We start from the raw sequence: 17,470 nt of genomic DNA on the forward strand, positions 1-17,470 counted from the left end.
GAGATTATGACCAACTAACCATTTACGGTAAATAATTTATTTCGTTTTGATAGATACATAGATATTCACAAACGTGTAAGTACTATCAGGTCGATGTTATCAAACGTTAGAAAATTTAGGATTTGAATATCTTTAATTATTCATGTTTATTGACCTTTAATTGATGTTCCACAGCAGGAGGTATAGGTGATTCCTTCCTCCCTCCTAACGGTCTCTCGCTCACGAGTCCTCATGATTATGCTTAAACATTTCGGCCAATCGCGTTAGTGAAGCTATGACGTAGCTCCGTATCTTGGAATTTACTCTTTTACACGAGCCTGTGATGGTAGTATCGACAGAACGAATGGTCAGGTTGGAGAGAGCGGCTTGTGTCGGTTAGCTGAATTTACCCACGATTTAAATCTTCTTTTAGGCCCTTTACAATCTCTGCTGTCTATAATTACACAGTTGCAGTACGATATCTGTTTTATTAAGGATGTCGGTAGCCGGGCTAAAGAAGCAATTTCACAAAGCCAGTCAGGTAAGCCAGTCACCACAATGGTCCCCCTTTCCACCACAATTGGCGTTAGTTAAGTTAGCTGGCTAACATTTTAGTTATGGGTATATTTGCTTTTGTACGTAGAGATAACATGCAAACAATACATGGGACAACACCACAGCTGTTGTTCTGTGTATTTTGCATGCTGGTTTTGTAAATATGGTTCTGTTATAACCTACAAGGATTAGAAACATTGTTAGCAAATAGTTAGTAAGCTACCGATGTATATTGAACTTGTTTATTTGCTAACGTGAACTAAAGCTGTGAAGCAGGCATGCTAAGTACTAATTGGCCAAACGCAGCGGTTGGCAAACGACGTTTTTCCACGCGGTGAGACACTGTTATCAGTTTGTACCCGATAAATAATCGCCAGTGGAACTGCAATAAATTAAGTAAACTCATGGTTCCAAAATAGTTGTTACATATCTAGGCAAGAGCATAATTTGCCGTAGGCTTCTGCTTAGTATCGTGCCAAAGAAATGCATACATGCGCAACTAGCTAGCTAAATATCGATAACTTTTCCAGATACATACGCTAGCCGTAGTAAACTAGCTAAATGATGCATGTGAATGTAAAATGTTAGCGTTGTCGTCATGATCTATTTTGCGTGATCCATGCAATTATTGTGTTCGTTGAGATGAGCTGAAAGCAGAATCAGGCCATTTGATATGCTTGCACAACCTGTTGTTCGTGTCTGTGGTCGCCGCGTATTTCATTTACGTTAACGAACGGGTTAAATTCAGCAAGACCATCTGGGTCCGTAGAACATCCGAGTGTAGCGAGCTAGTACCTACCACTAAGGCCTTGGGAAAACAAATGCTTTATAACGCTGTAATTTTTTGTGTATAATATTTTTTCAGGCAAGGGTGTTCATCGCCACTGTATTTTTAAATACCCGTTTGGATTTTACCTTACGTTTCATTTATTATGCCGGTCCCTTGTTTGTCTCTTAATTAATTTCTAGTTTTCCTGTCGTGACCGCAAGTCAGCATGTTCTAAAGTTTTTCAGACGGGACATATTATATTGCTGCAAGAATTGGCAAAAACAAAGCTAGTGTTCTTCGGGGAAAGTGCTACGCGATTGCGTCATTGGAGTTACTAGAACTCCAGGGAGGGTATTGTGGCCACCAGCTGTCCAGTGTGAAAACATTGCGCTTTAAAGAATAAATATATGTGGCTAAAAACGCATGGCGTGAAACTTAGAAAAACACCTGACACTGAAAGCATTCTTTGCTTGCGCCGTCATCCATCTGAAGTCCGAAAACCTGCTAGGTTTTTCAGCCAGAGTCACCACTGCACTGGGAGGCAAGTAGTGCCTAACTGACGAAAACCCTTCACCCTTCAGTAATGCTATGGTCAAGTATTTGCTGTCAATCAGTCAGCAACAATACTGTCACGATTGTGTTTCAGACCATGGGGCACATCACTGCGTTGAGAAAAGAGCTTATGGAGCTTTCAATATGTACTTCATGTATAATTTGGATATATTTGTGGAGTGAAGGTCCATCAGATTTGTGTGCACATCATAGCTGCTGCCTTCTCCAGAAAATATAATTGAAGATAAACCTAAGGACTGATCCAGTAGTATATTTTTTCCCGAAAAGTCCTGTTAGCTTTTGTTTGGCTCCATTTTTTTTTTTTTTTTTTTAAAGCATTTTCTCATAGTCATGTATATATTCCCTTCCTGGATTCTTCAATGCTGTGTTCTCATTTGCTGCTGTGAGTCATAAACAAACCCATTAATAATCACACAGATCAAGTTTGGCTGTGCTGATTACTAGCTAAAAGGTCATAGATTTTTGGAGGCTGTGGATTTGAATTCCTGGTTAAATACTGGTTAAGTACACCACTCAAAGGTATGAATAATGTACTTACCCTCATTTGAGTCAGTAAATATCCAGCTGTGTAAATCGATGATATCTATGAATTAAATAAGGGTATTTTTCAAAATCAGTGTCATGTTTGTTCTCATTGGTCAGAAATCACAGAGCTTTACTTGTGATGGTGTACACGCTGTTGACTCCTGACTCAAAGAGAATTTAGTCCAGATGCAGTGCTTGGAAAGCACGTTGTTTTGATCCTAGTTTGTTCTGAATTGGGTAAAATGTCAGCTATGATGTTAAATGAGCCTGGAATTTTTCCTCCAGGATAAACACACTCCCCACATGCCATTGGGAGCTGATAAATGCACTGAAGGCTGCTTGTGTAATTCAGTACAAATGGCACCAGGCCACTTGGCTTAATTAGAGCTGGACCTGGACACCACTGGTTGTGTGTCTGCACAGAGTGAGCCAGCCCTGCTTTGCTATTCTGTTTCACTGAATCAAAATGGAAAGAAACAGCACAGCTGAGAGAGATGTTAGGCTAACTTACGAGGGATTCTGGAAACATTCACCCAGATGCAGTGTCACAGTATTAACCATGTCAGAGGCATGTGCTGCGGCGTGGCCTAAAGGTTGACAGGTAATGGGAAGGTTGCAGGTTTGAATTCCAACTGTGGCTCTACAGTCTCTGCCTTTCAGCAAGACATTTAAGCTTGAACTGTTTCGGTACTGAATGAACTGTCTGAATCGTGTGTAGAAACATGAGCCCTGCTAGCTTTGGTACATAAGGGTGTCTTCTAAGCAAATCAATAATAGAGTGCAATTGCAAAATTCCTGCAGTGCGTTCCCATCTGGCACTGTGTGCTGTGCTCTGCTTTGTGTTCTGGGGACGGGCCAGGGAGGGAGTCTTTCCCTCTCAGTATGCCTGTCACCACTGAGCGCATATCTGTTACCAAAGATTTATGCATTTTTATATGACTAAAGTTTAGGGATGGTGATTGTCAATTATTTCACAGATCGACTGATCACATAACGTGCTCAATTCCAAATCAATTCCAAACATGGGGAAGAATCTATTTTAGGATGCATCTTGGCCGGACGGCGCCATTCGTATAGTCCCAGTGCTGCCCTGACATTTCTGGTTGTATTAAGGTCGCACAGCAGTTTGGACAAAGAGGAGAGCAGTAGTGCAGCTGGCACTTGGCACATGTTTCTAACACCACCTTAAATGGCTGCAAATGAACAATTAATGGAGCAATACTGTGCCAACCCGACAGCTCTCAGTGTTTGTGTACAGCCCTCCCTTCCCTGCATCTCTGTACTGCGCCTCAAATGATGAGATTGGGACAGGGTACATGTTCCCTGGAGTGCATGATCAATAAAGGAACAGGACTAAAGTTAATATGCACGCTGGAATCATGTTCATTCTCTCATTTGGTAATTGTGACTAAAGCGTTTCTCGTTGATGCAAGTAAGCAGCCAGTTTCATTCGGGTGAGATGGGAGCTCGTTCCCACCTCTGAAACCATGTGACTTACTAAAATATCCTTTGTGTGAAAGCGCAGTGATGTGAGGAGTTGTTGCGGAATGTGTCTTTAAGACAGAGTGGAAAAAGTATGCAGTCTGTCCTTCATTTGCACAATGGGGTCTCTTGTCTTCTCTGTGCTGTCAAAAATAAAAATATCTGGACAGATCAGGTCCACTTTCAGCGAGACAGACTACGCAGACACCTGTGTCAGCAGGTCTGGGGATATATGATATTGCACACTAAGCTGAACCGTGCTGCCAAATCCTTTGTGTTTGTGTGTGAGTTTGATTTAGCACCTGGCACTCGCTCTGTGGGCAGTAAACTGACAGGAAAACATGACCATTCAGAGGAGTTCTGCTTTTTTCTGCCAGCGTGCAACTCCGACCAAAAACAAGATCAAAATCTAGCAGTAGCCTACTCTTTAAAGGAAGGGTTCCCAAAAATCTAGCAATACTCTTTAAAGGAAGGGTTCCCTTACAGGAGAAGAACTCTCTTAACGGCATAAGCAAGCTATGGAAAGCTATCCCTCCATAGGCTCCATGGGATCTGGGCCCTTGGAGACCAAGTCTATACCAGAATCCAAAACTCAAGTTTAGAGAATGTATGTAAGTCAAAAGAGCTGATTTGGGGATATTGGGGCGGTTTTTACGGTGCATTATTAACTGTCTCCAGTGGTTGTGATCTAGTGTGCTGTGTGGTCTTTGCAGGTTGCTGAATTTTAGTGTGACTTTAAAGGGAATTGATGGCCTAGGCCAGCATGGGAGCCTTGAGCTGTAGCCACTGCAGTGGCCCCAGAGGCCCCAGGGTGGTCTGTGCTGTCCATGGTGCTGCAGCAGTCCTGTGAACGAGGTCATGTCCTGATGTCAGAGCCCCCGGTGCTGTCCATGGTGCTGCTGCCCTCGGTCTGCTGGAGCACCAGGGTCGCTGGATGGACACACAGTCAGCTCTGGTGAAATGCAGCCTTTGCCTTCTCTGTTCAGTTTCACGGTTGCGTCATGTTTTCTCATGTCTTGGTGATACACATATTTCAAGACATTACATTCCCATCGGAACCACACCCCCATCAGTGACCAAACAGGCTGGAAGGTTTTGTGAGGCTGTTGGATCTTTCTGTTTCAGTTGTACTGTACATCTGTATTGATGTTGTGAGGGTGTGTCCTTTTCTATTGTATCTGCTGATGTTCAGAAATGCAATCTGAGTGGCATTCTCTGCTCTTGTCCTGTAAAATCAAACCAGCCTGTACATTTAAGTCTGGTTTTCGCTAGCTGCATAGCACTGAAACTGCCCTTCTTAGGGTTACTGAGGATTTATTGGTGGCTGCTGATTCAGGCGAGAGTTCTGTTCTGGTGCCGCTTGACCTTAGTGCGGCCTTTGACACCATTGGTCATGCTTTTCTGATCAGTGGATTAAGACAGTGGATTTGTATTTCTGGGACTGCCCTGGACTTAGCTCATCTTAGGGGTGTGCTCATGTACAATTCAGCAAAGCAGTCTCAGGTTTTAATGTGTCTTTTCATTTACTTTGGATGGACTGGCTACACATGCCTTCTGGCCTGCCATTCTGTTGATTTTGCACAGGGGAGTTAGAGAACAAACCAAACAGTTAGCCTGCTTGGACATGGTGAGAGTGCCCAGTGAAGACAGGAGAACAGGATCCACCCTCCGACAGACGTGCACTGTTCACTTCTCCCCATTAAACATCAGCTTGTGATGCTGCCGAATGTTTCTGTAATATCACTGGGTGAAAAATGAGATGCATGCTTCCCACTCTGCTGTGCCAGCGATGACATAATGCTCACATGCTGTGTGACACCCCTGGGAGGGAGGGGCGATGATGCTTGCTGTTCAGCTGACCCGCTCCTTCGCTTTTCATTGTCGTTGTCTTTGTGTCTTGGCATGTGATTCCAGTCCCGGCCCCGTACTGTGGAGAGGAACACACCTGTAAGCACCTGGACTGATTAGTTAACACAGCCCAGGTGCGTGTGCTCTCTCCACCTGCAGGCATGGCTGAGGGAGACTCACTTCTTCACCGGGCTAATTGACACATTAACAAATTCTGGTTAAGCCAAACCCCCCTTTCCCTCTTTTACATGCTGTTCATGAGCCATTGAAGAACACTGCATATCATACTGAAATCAGGTCTACTTGCTCAATGCCCATTTTGTTTTGTATCTTAGAGACAGTGTATGTAAGTATGTGCCAATGAAAGGTTATTTTTATGATGATTGGGTGCACACGCACTTATAACTACGTGCTGACTAACAACAATAAAACACGGATGAAGGCAGTGGCATGTAATGTACCACTCCGATTAAACTAAATTAATAGTGTGAACTTGTGCCCTGTCATTAATAATAGGCTATATAAATTTGCATGCAGGGGCCTGAGAATGTCTCCTCTGTTGTATCCTTATTATGAAATGGTATAGATGAAGTCTCCAGAGACGTCCTGCTGTTGCAGCTGTCTGCAGGCTCCCACTCTCCCTGTCACACAGCCCGTTCTCTCTGACCCGACTGATTGGAATTTTCTAACTGCTGAAGTAGAATGCTGCCATGAGCCAGGAGCGGGTTTTTTAGTTTCTCATGAAGTTCTGTGTTTGGTGAGGTTGCTGCAGGACTGTCATATTTGGCTGGGGGGGTGGGGGCTTGATTGCCTGAGTGCTGGGTGGGGCATGTCTCTATGATGAACCTAGACCAGCTTTAATCCAGCTTCTGATGGCCCTGTACACACACCTGCTTTAGTCACAGGTGATACATGGAGTGCGTACGTGAGCATGTTTATTGTTCTAATGCCCTCTGTTGCTGGTGACTGTTTTACGCACTACAGTTTGCGCAGTAACACTGCAGGAGAAGGAGTGCTGATCAGAGGAGAGACTGGTAACCAGTAGGTGCCTGTTGAACAGCTCATGAGCCCGCCTCCCCAGCGTTGCTCAGCTAATGATGGGGCCCAGGCTGAAACTGAGGAGCGCTAGGGCCCAGCCTGTCCTTGAGATGATTACATTTCCTGACTGAGTCAGCCGGAACATGGAGCCTCTTTGTCTTAATGAATGTAACTGGAGAGCCGCGTTCAGTCATAGTCATAGGCCACACAGTCCTGCCCGCTCTGTCTTCCTGTGCGTTAGACTGCTGTTAATTAATGGGACCGTTACATAAAATGCTGCTGCGCCTTTCTCAGGCTAACTGAAGGCCGCCTTTGCAGGAAGCTCCTGTCACTATGGCGATGAAGGAAGAGGTGGTGTTTAGCTGCATCATGTGCGGACAAACCCACAGCCACATTGTGAGATATATTGTTGTCTTTATTTGCTGCTCCAGATCTCCATTATGCTGAAATATGTTTTTCTGTCTTGCTCTTTCTCTGAGAGATTGCTCCTCAGGGTGGCTTTCCCATAAAGGGTGTTTGGAGTTGGAATAAATATTCAGTAAACAAATCAAAATGCCATTTGGAGCCGAGTGAGTGTTTTACTGCTGTCAAACGCCATTGGCTGTCCTCTAGCAGGCCGCACCCCTGCGTTGTGGCACAGTGGCCAAAGCGGTGAGCTGTGAGCTGAAGGGCCAGGTTGCTGCAGACGGCAAGAGGGTAACCGTTCTGGAAACCATGTTGTCCGAAGGGTTTCTCTGTTTTCCATTGGTCCTCCAGATGGTTTCTTGTTGACCTTGTCCTCAAGTGTTTATCTTCCAGCTACACATCTGCACCTCTGTGACCCACATATCCTACACATTGCTTTTCTGCTTGACACATTGCCTCCAGATTTTCTTCTAGAAGCATGTCCCTCAGATGGTTTCTCTAAGCCACATGCCCCTCAGATGGTTTCTCTAACCCACATGTCCCTCAGATGGTTTCTCTAACCCACATGTCCCTCAGATGGTTTGTTGCTTTATTCCCAGTAAAACCACAGCTGTGTCACACTGACCCATTTGTGACTGGCCCAGCTGGCACTGCAGAAAGCCTTATTTATTGCCCTTTTACCGTGACACATTCATATTCTTAATCTTACTGCTGCAAAAGAATGGCCTCCTGTACTATGCGAAATATTTAACCTCCTCACACAGCGCGGTGTGACCTGTGAGCCACGCTGTGTGTGTGTGTCACACTGGGTTAGGTAGCTGTGTGTAGGGTTGGTTGCATAAGTGTTCTCAGACTGCCGGACAGAAATGTCTGTGGGTTTAAAGGGACCCGGACAGACGCTGTACCGGTTAAACAGGCACACTTTCACATGGTATTGCGATACTGCCATGTCCTTAGTTTTTATTAACCTTTAAGCTTATATACAAACATTTCTGCAAAAACAACAAATTATTGGCTGTACATTAATTGGAATGCTCATCTAATTGGACAGTTTTGAAAAAACAGAAAAGCACAATGAATGTTACTGGATTGCTTTTGATGGTGGAGTGCCAGATTCAGGGCATTTTTGCTCATTTGGCCCAGTGTCAGACCCAGTTAGTATTGAATATTTGGTCACATTACTCTGAATCAGACTCTGTGGATACTCTTGTTTCGGTAAGGCAGTGCATTGGAAACATCACAGCATTTAACAGTGATAGCATTGTGCTCAGATTGCACCAGGATGGTGTGTATATAGCAGTGTGGTGAATTTTTGGGCGGCAATGTGATGCATGTAGCTGTGTGATACCAGTCTTGTATGTATTATAATGTGGTGCACGTAGCATTAACAGCATTGCTGTACACCAGTGTGGTGTATATATCTGAGAGATGTAGCCTATATACCAGTACCAGATACCAGAGTGCTGCAGACGAGTGGCAGTATGATTGTAAATCTGAATGGGTTCACAGAAGAGCACTTCACAACTGCATTTTGAAACCAATCTCGGCCTCAGTTTATTGCAAGATTAATGCTTTCATTGGTGCCTTTTAAGAGGCGTGAACATGAAATGAGTCTAATTTCTATAAACGGTCCCCGTGTGAGAGGGTGGGGGTGGAAGTAAAGCTGCTTCCACACTAATGCGCTGCATTGGAAGTTTGGGAGTGACCCGAGAAGCTGTTTAAGTGCTGGGGGAGGCCGGTGATCGAGGGCCGAGGTTCTCTGCCCATGGTGTGAAATCGCAGCAGTGCGCTGACAGGGTGGCAGGCCGCTAATGATTGGCTGCCAGGAACCGGAGAGAAAGCCTTCGCATTTCCCCTAAGCGTTCGGCTTCTTCAGATTTGCACCAATCCTGACGCTCTCCCTCTGTCTGCCTCTGACTGCACGTACAGCTATTCAGTGAGAAGATCAGCGGTGCTGAGGGGACGAAGCTTGATGAAGACTTCCTGGAGATGGAGAGGGTAAGGGGGTGGGGTTGTAGGGGTTTAGGTGTTTAGGAGTGGGGGGAGGCCAGGTGCCCTCTCATGAGAAATTTCGGTTTCCTTTGACCCACTTGGTTTGAGCTCTGTCTCTTTGCTTTCTGCTAGTGATGATGACAAATGTGTTTGCGTGCACATATTTTGCTAACAGCTTTTTTCCCCCTAGAAAATAGACGTCACCAACAAATCTGTTTTTGAACTGTTGTCCAAAACAACAGAGTACCTTCAGCCAAACCCTGGTAAGACATTCTTCTGATTCTTCTCACAGAAATGTCTGTATTACAGTACATTGCGTTTTACAGAATAATAAAAACTTTTAATTCATGGCTTTTTGCTCTGTGCTGTACTTCCTGCTGTTATTGGCATTGTGTTCTGTCTATGATTGGCTGGCAGCGTACAGGGCCAGACTGGGCATGCTCAGCACGGTGTGTAAGATCCGAGGACAGGTGAAGACCACGGGGTACCCCCAGCCCGAGGGGCTCCTGGGAGACTGCATGCAGCGCTACGGGCGTGAGCTGGGGCCGGAGTCTGCTTTCGGTGAGCTGGGAGTGTGTGTGAAAGAAAGTTTCTCTAATGCAGGGCTGCCCAAGGGTGTGACAGTTTGGCCTGACCAACCACAGAGGTGTAAAATAATGAGAGAAATTGTTAAAAAAAAAAAAAAAAAAAAAAAAAAAAATATATATATATATTGACTAAGATTTTGTGTGTAAACACAAAAATACCTGCAAATAGGAATAATATATTGGTTTTATTTTAAATATGGCTGTCCATAACATTATCTTTGATGGCCAAGTTGAACCATAGGTTGTTGTCAAATTGTGCCTGCTGGAGTCGTCCTGCAGGAGGCACTGCAGAGGAAGTGTGTGCACTCGGAGGTGATGAACATGTCACTGTACCATTGCTTTAAGCCTTAGGGTTAATAAAGTGTGCCAGTGCAGGTGAGGGCTGTCCTAAGAGGTGCTAGGTCCCCCTGTCAGTGAATCTGGGAGCCTGTGGTGGTGAGATGGTGGTTATTTGTGCCCCTGTAGGGGGCGCTCTAGCCGATATCGGCGAGGCCATGAAGCAGATGGCGGATGTGAAAGACTCGCTGGACATCAACGTGAAACACAACTTCATCGACCCTCTGCAGAACCTGCAGGAGAAGGACCTGAAGGAGATCGGGGTGGGAAACAACACACCCCAAAGCACAAATTACAGCAGAGACACCCCAAAATCAGGGCACAGAGCACAGCAGAGACACTCCAAAATCAGGGCACAGAGCACAGCAGAGACACCCCAAAATCAGGGCACAGAGCACAGCAGAGACACGCCAAAATCAGGGCACAGAGCACAGCACAGACACGCCAAAATCAGTGTACAGCACAGCGGAGACACCCAGAAATCAGGGCACCACAGTAGAGTGTAATGAAAGTTCTGGCAGTAGAAAAATGTTTGTGTTCTCTAATTCTTTAATGTCTTTCTATCAGATTTAGCTTGGGTGCTGTGTAATGAATACGTATGCAAATTCAATTAGCCGATTATTGCCGGAGATTTGCTGTACGCGCTCTGGGCTGTTTGCCCGCTGGCCGGTCCGTGTTCCTCTGTTTATTAAACAGGCCGCCGTTACCCCAGCAGCGGAGACGGAGCAGCTGCAGGCCTGACTGCCTGTGACATACGAGCCGGTCGGTGGAGCCAGGGGGGAAAACGCAGTTAACACGAGCGTCAGGCCTTCACCTGACCTCAGCTACACAGAGCTGTGTGCACAGTCGCACTTCTCATTTTAATGATCTCATCGATCATTTCAGTGGCACCCGGCCACACTTGTGCCCCACATATCAATTGGCGGTGATTGGTGGGAGCTACAGAGGAGAGGAGTGTTTTTTTTTTTTTTTTTTTGGGCAGGATATTGCATTCATTTAGCAGGGGGCTCTTATGCAGACCCACTTGGGGGGAAATACAATGCATGAAAACCTAAGTTCATCCACTTGAGTTATATGAGCACCAGAGACAGACCTGGCTGAAACTCTGAAAACCAGACTGTTATCATGCAAAATCACGAAGGGACTAAACGCTCTGCTGATAGAACTTGCTCTCCCTGGGCAGTGAATGATGATACTTAGAGGAGAGTAAGGCGGAGGAGTGGCTGAAGACAGGCTACCGGTTCTTGGTAGGAAGTTTGCGCTTTAATAGCAGTAATGTGAGGAATAGTTATCGCAGCCGGGTATGATCGGCCGTGTGTCTGTCCGTGGCTCCACAGCACCACCTTAAGAAGCTGGAGGGCCGCAGGCTGGACTGCGATTACAAGAAGAGGCGGCAGGGCCGGGTTCCAGAAGAGGAGATCCGACAGGCCGTGGAGAAGTTTGAGGAAAGCAAGGAGCTGGCTGAGAGAAGCATGTTCAACTTCTTAGAGAGTGACGTGAGTAGAATGAGATCGGTGGGCGCTGTGCATCAGTGGTGGTTGAGGGGAGGTCCCCCCTCATCCCTGTGAAGCGCTTTGTGTTTGAGAAAATTGCTATTTAAATGCAAGCCATTATTCTTAAAGGTTTGATTCCCAGATGGAGCACTACCATTATACCTGAGCAGGATACTGGAGCTGTGCTACTTGTAAATATTAGGTCTGCGTACCAACATAAATTTAAGTTCCAAGAAATATGTCTTTCAATAAAGGTTGAAGATACTGCATGCCTTCATTTACTTTATCAGGTTGATCTCATAGTCTCTGCTTTAATCAAAAGCATGGTATGTTGCACTGAAACTTAACTGATACTGATGTAACATTAAGTTTAATTTACTTGTGTCCTTTATATAGAGAGATTTGTCCCTTAAAGACAGGTTGAGATGCTTCAGCGGCCCTCCTGATACTAGGTCACTTCCCAGGTTGCTGTTGCGCAGTCACTGACTCTGGTTTGATTGGTTGTGCAGGTGGAGCAGGTGAGCCAGTTGGCTGCATTGATGGACGCTGCCCTGGAGTTTCACCGTCAGTCCCTGGAAATACTGGAAGATCTGAACAGCAAACTGCACAACAGGTACCCACAAAGCGCACACATGCACACTAATACACACTGTGCACGTATTTGCATGCAGATAAGACGCATGCAGCGAAACACTGCACATCAGCACACACACTGCATGAACATCCATACACACACACACACACACACACACACACACACACACAGAGCATGAAAACCCACACACATGCAAACACCGTTCTCATGACCTTGTTGTGTGTTGCAGGATAACTGCAGCGAGCACCAGGCCTAAGAGAGAGTTCAGGCCCAAGTCTATAATGAGCAGCTTCGAGTCCGATACCACACAGCCCAACGGGATAACGCACACACCATCTGTCAAATCTACAGGTACAATCATACACCATCTGTCAAATCTACAGGTACAATCATACACCATCTATCAAATCTACAGGTACTGTCACACACACCATCTCTCACATCTACAGGTACAGTCACACACCCTCTGTCAAGTCTACAGGTATAGTCACACACCTCTCAATTCGACAGGTACCATCATGCACGCCATTTCTGAAATCCACAGGTACAGGCACACATACTGTCTCACAAATCTACAGGTACAGTCACAGTTTTTCAAATCTACAGGTACTGTCACACACACCTTCTCTCAAATCTACAGGAACTGTTACACACTCCTTCTCTCAAATCTACAGGTACAGTCACATACACCGTCTGTCAAATCTAAGATTACCATGGATCACCCTTCTCTTTTTGTGTTTCTTGTCTGAAAACGTGACTTTGTATTATGTTAATGTGTTCATCACTCATTGCAGATCATGCCCAGATCATCCAAAGCTCAGCAAATGGGAAAGGTGGGTGTCTCAGTGTTAAGCTCACATCCATTTCACAGCCTGGACTCAGTCCTCACACTTCAGAGTTTGTCAAATTTCAATGGAAGTACTGTACCGTTGGTTGTGACCCTCTTGCAAAAAAAGTTTTATAATAATGCATGTGGTTAAGGAGGGACTGAGAAAAGTAATAGATCAGTAAATATAATACAAAATGGTGGCCAATCGAAGATGGTGCTGACATATTTATGTTCCTAATGAGGGCTTTTGTCATTGTAGCAATCTTTTTTGTGAATTTTAAAATATTTTTGGCTGGACCGCAACAGCGGGGCCAACCCTACAAACGTCTGTGACTGACTGACTGAGTGAGTGATAAAGTTACACCGCGCATGTCTGTGACGTCGGCCGGTTCGGTCCAGCCATATACTAGGTTTTAACCTGGTCTTGTTTAATATTTGGATGTCAGTGCTTGAATTGGGCTAAAACTTTTGATGTAACTGGTAATACACATCAAGCTTCATAACGTTGTCAAACGGTTTTGGAATTATTAGCATTTTTTGGATAAGCAAATTCATTGGATTGTCATTCAGCCATTTCTGACACAACCACTTGAACTAATACCTATATAATGGTGTCTGAGTGAAGTAAAAGACGAAAAGGGTGCTATTAATTTTCTTGTAAGTTCATTCAAGCTGTGGCTAGACCCACTTGTGCTAGTTCTACGGTGGCTTTGTTCGAGCCAATCAGCGTCATCTTCCGTTCCCTTTAAAATCACCTGCATTTGCCCCTTGGCGGATTGTATGGAAATCTGGTCACTTTAATTAAAAAAAAGTAAAGAACAAATAATATGGTTAAAATAGTTCAAATGGTGAAATTTGAATTAATCTTTGTTTTTTAAATTGCATAGAGAAATTGATTAAAAATGTCCAAATAAATAGAGTGTTCCCTGGACAAAGTTTTTGGCTTTTGAGGACTATGTAATGGTCCACCTGATTTATGCAAACATCTGAAGCGCGTCCTCAGTGCTCTGAACCTTTTTATTTGACTACAGTGCGTGTTTTTGTGAGTTTTCCATTGAGTATCTATTCACGCACTATATACATGTCATCAGACATGTCTTTAACAGATAGCCATGGTCCCAAAATTGGCTATTGGCCAATTTTATTTGTCACTACTGCAATTGTCTAATTTGGATCATGTTTTATTTTTATTGCGTATTTTTGATATACACAATAATATTTCACATTTCAATCTTGATATCATTATGCCTGCTTGTGCGTGCCCCTGTGTGTAACAGATAGGCGGATGCACAACGCACATACACCCGCCTATGTAGGCACATTACTATCTTAATATTGCACCCTTAAAATAGCAATGCAACATGACTTAAGACCAGGTTTTGGTTAGTCATAACACAAACGCTTTCGGCTGCATCAAAATGGCAATATGCAGACAGTTACCATGACCACACCTCATTTTAAGACCAACCCGCCCACGGGGGCGCAAGGTCTTTTCCTGTTTTAATCTGATTTCACAGACTAACCAGTTTCGTTTGGTAATTTGAGAATGTGGCCAGTTAAGCCATTTGTCCTGACTTCCCTCCCCTCCCCTCTTCCATGTTGTCCAGCAGAACCCCTCACCTCCATATCTTTGTCATGGCCAGAGGGCCCAGACAAGAACACTGAGTCAAACCCTGCTCCAGAGTCCTGGCCCTTCAGCTTCACATATCCCCTAATCTATATATCACCTGTTCTAATGTGTTTGGAGCTGTCCATTGGCCCAGGCTTGGTTGTTGACCAGATTTATGGTCAGTCTCAGGCCAAGATATAGGCCAGTAATCAATGAACGTGATCATTTAGAGCATAACGTCCCTCAGCAGCTCCCTGATTTCCGGTGTACATGTGTCTATTTTTTGTTACATTATTTCTTTATATAAATGTAATCTAGTGGAAGGGAAGCTATTCTTTACCCCTGGAGGAGTGCAGTGGTGTTTAAGCTGTGGGCCGAATCCCTTGATCCGTCTGCTGTTTCCCTGCAGGTTTGGAGGCGCAAATGGACCAGCCCTGCTGTCGGTCGCTCTACGATTTCGAACCCGAGAATGAGGGGGAGCTGGGCTTCAAGGAGGGGGACATAATCATCCTCACCAGCCGAATGGATGACAACTGGTATGAAGGCATGATCAACGGGGAATCTGGCTTCTTCCCCGTCAGCTACGTGGAAGTGATCGTACCTCTGCCTCAGTGAGCCAGTGTAGAGAATGACACACTCACTCTCTCTCTCTCTCACACACACTCATACTCTCACACTCACACATCCTACAGCTCAAACGCCCCGAGACATTTCCTTTGCGTCCTCCCTGCACATCGACAGGTACCTTTTGGACGACCTTAAGCGTAATCGTCGTTTGAAATCTCATCATTTTAAAATGGGGAATTGCACTAAAATGGGGAAAAGATGGTATCCTCTATGCGGAAAGGCTGAAGACTTGCCCGCTGCATAGTATTAAGTGTTTCAGAAACAATTATTTTTAACTGTGGAAGTACTAATTGCAGTTCTCTGAATTTCTTGAGTTTGCTCTGCCTCTCTGAATGTGTTCACTGTGTGAATCTGTTCTGAGTGAGTCACAGAGACTTTTACAGACTCTGTGTTACAGATGGTTAGACCTTATCACCTTTCTCTTTCAAGTGCTTTCTGGTGCCATATTGTTTCACTGAAGCTTTAGAATTCACTCCGGTGGATTGCACTTTCTTCCCCAGAAGTCTCACTTTGGTTTCAGTGCTTCAGGGGGAAAATCAGTCGGCTGCTTAGCAGATGTACAGATCAGTGTGGAATTGAGTGTACCTGGTAAATGTACTGCATTGGGTAGGAAAGTATAGCCTGCAGTGTGGTAGAATCACAGTGTGCTGGGTTGAAACACAGATGCTAATGAGGTGTAGCTTGCCGTCTTGTCCTCGGTGCCGTCCTCCTGTGCTTAATGATGGCATGCTGCCGTCCTGTGAAATGTCTTTGTGATCCATTGTGTTTAATGGACAAACATTACCTCTTCTTTCAGGCTGAACTTTGAATGTACGTCTTTTGAAAGCACCAGGAAAGACCACTAATAGGAACTACAGCCCTTAAAGTTGTATACAATTGCTTTGATTATTTATGCTTTACCAATATGTAAGTTACATTTATTTTTGCGTAATGATTATACTGTCTCTCTGTTTATCTTTAAACAGTGTTATAAGGACGCGTCCTGTTTCATGTGAGGAAGGACTGGGTGTCATTGGGCACAAAAGTTGCATTTGTACACATATTCCTTCAATTGCTTGATCAATTAAGCAAAAATTGATCATCAGCAAAAATAAATAAGTTGAAATGGATCAACTGCATTTTAATGAATGATGGTATTTTAATAGTTCTAATTAAATATTTTAAGAATGAAAATATTTATGATGGCGTTACATATTTTAGACTTCATTCTGTGAGTGAAAATATTAGGGACATTGTATCAGGGTGAAACATTTGTATTACTGAGTTAAAGAAAGCACAGATCTTTTGTCTGATAAAAGACAATTTGATTACAAATGGAAGAATGAATGCTCTTTGAATGTGGTGAACACAGGGGGTGTGTCAGTCCAAATGTATAATTTTATGTAATGTGTAATATTTATGAAATATTACCTTGGTGACCTTGGTTCTCCAAGAGCGCATAGCCACCTGTTGATTTCTGATGAAATTTCAGGAGCTTTGACAGAACTCTGCAGTTTCTGTATGCTTGTAAGAGGATAAATCAGCGGGAATCCAAATTCTACACTTCTTTGTCTGTGAATGCTGAGGTGCACCAAACGTATTTCTGTGCTGAAAATATTCCAGGCTTTGTACTCAACTCTCTTGTTCTAATGTGTTTCTTTTCCCACAAACTGATTTGATGGGGGAAAAAAGTACAATATATAAAACCATTTTAGAGATGTTGTAACTGAGTATTTGAATGACTATATTGAGTAAATAAATGACAAGAAACTGCTGACCATACTCTCTCTTTCTTGGTTTCATGTGTGATGTCATAAGTCCTCAGAAACTCCAAAATCAGTCTAATGTCAGCTGAGCACAGAAGATGTGCACACTTTACTGGCATTTAGCAGATGCTGTAACCCAGAGCTGCTTACAATGCACACGTAAATTTGAAGATCTGGGATTGATGTGCAGTAATTCCCTAGTAGGGGGAAAAAAAAAAATAATAATAATAAACTTTATTTATATAGCACCTTTCATATCATAAAATGCAGATCAAAGTGCTTTACAAGAGAAACAATAGAAATCAGTAATAAAACAAATTGATAATGATAATAGCAGAAATGAAGCAAGTTAAAAAAAATAATACTAATAATAAAGAAAAAAAATAATACTAATAAAAATAAAGATAAAATTTATAAAATAAAATAATAGCAATAAAATAAATTGATAATGATATAAAAAGCATAAAACAGGTATAAGAAATA

At 43.8% G+C, this 17,470-nt stretch overlaps 1 protein-coding gene across 3 annotated transcripts; it reads left to right on the forward strand.

Annotated features, from left to right (window-relative positions):
- Nucleotides 1–300: 300 nt before the first annotated feature.
- Nucleotides 301–17,003, forward strand: LOC135242006 (endophilin-A3-like). Of its 3 annotated transcripts, none has more exons than XM_064312866.1 (10): nucleotides 302–520; nucleotides 9,104–9,172; nucleotides 9,357–9,429; nucleotides 9,584–9,727; nucleotides 10,219–10,352; nucleotides 11,427–11,585; nucleotides 12,092–12,195; nucleotides 12,407–12,528; nucleotides 12,975–13,010; nucleotides 15,025–17,003. In XM_064312866.1, the coding sequence occupies exons 1-10, from the start codon at nucleotides 476–478 to the stop codon at nucleotides 15,228–15,230; spliced, it is 1,092 nt and encodes a 363-aa protein (XP_064168936.1). In that variant the 5' UTR covers nucleotides 302–475; the 3' UTR covers nucleotides 15,231–17,003. The 3 variants fall into 3 exon arrangements, with proteins under 3 accessions (XP_064168937.1, XP_064168936.1, XP_064168935.1); XM_064312865.1 differs by having other exon boundaries at nucleotides 303–520; nucleotides 12,972–13,010; XM_064312867.1 differs by lacking the exon at nucleotides 12,975–13,010 and having other exon boundaries at nucleotides 301–520.
- The last annotated feature ends 467 nt before the right edge of the window (nucleotides 17,004–17,470 follow it).

Source organism: Anguilla rostrata, chromosome 16 (genome assembly GCF_018555375.3).
Source record: "Anguilla rostrata isolate EN2019 chromosome 16, ASM1855537v3, whole genome shotgun sequence".
Lineage (NCBI taxonomy): Eukaryota > Metazoa > Chordata > Actinopteri > Anguilliformes > Anguillidae > Anguilla > Anguilla rostrata.

Bases quoted from the DNA above. Each gene is read 5' to 3' on its own strand.
- LOC135242006 (XM_064312865.1), top strand. From the start codon at position 476: ATGTCGGTAGCCGGGCTAAAGAAGCAATTTCACAAAGCCAGTCAG. The intron at 9,728-10,218 runs GTGAGCTGGGAG...GTGCCCCTGTAG, and splicing joins GGGGCCGGAGTCTGCTTTCG to GGGGCGCTCTAGCCGATATC. The intron at 12,196-12,406 runs GTACCCACAAAG...TGTGTGTTGCAG, and splicing joins AACAGCAAACTGCACAACAG to GATAACTGCAGCGAGCACCA.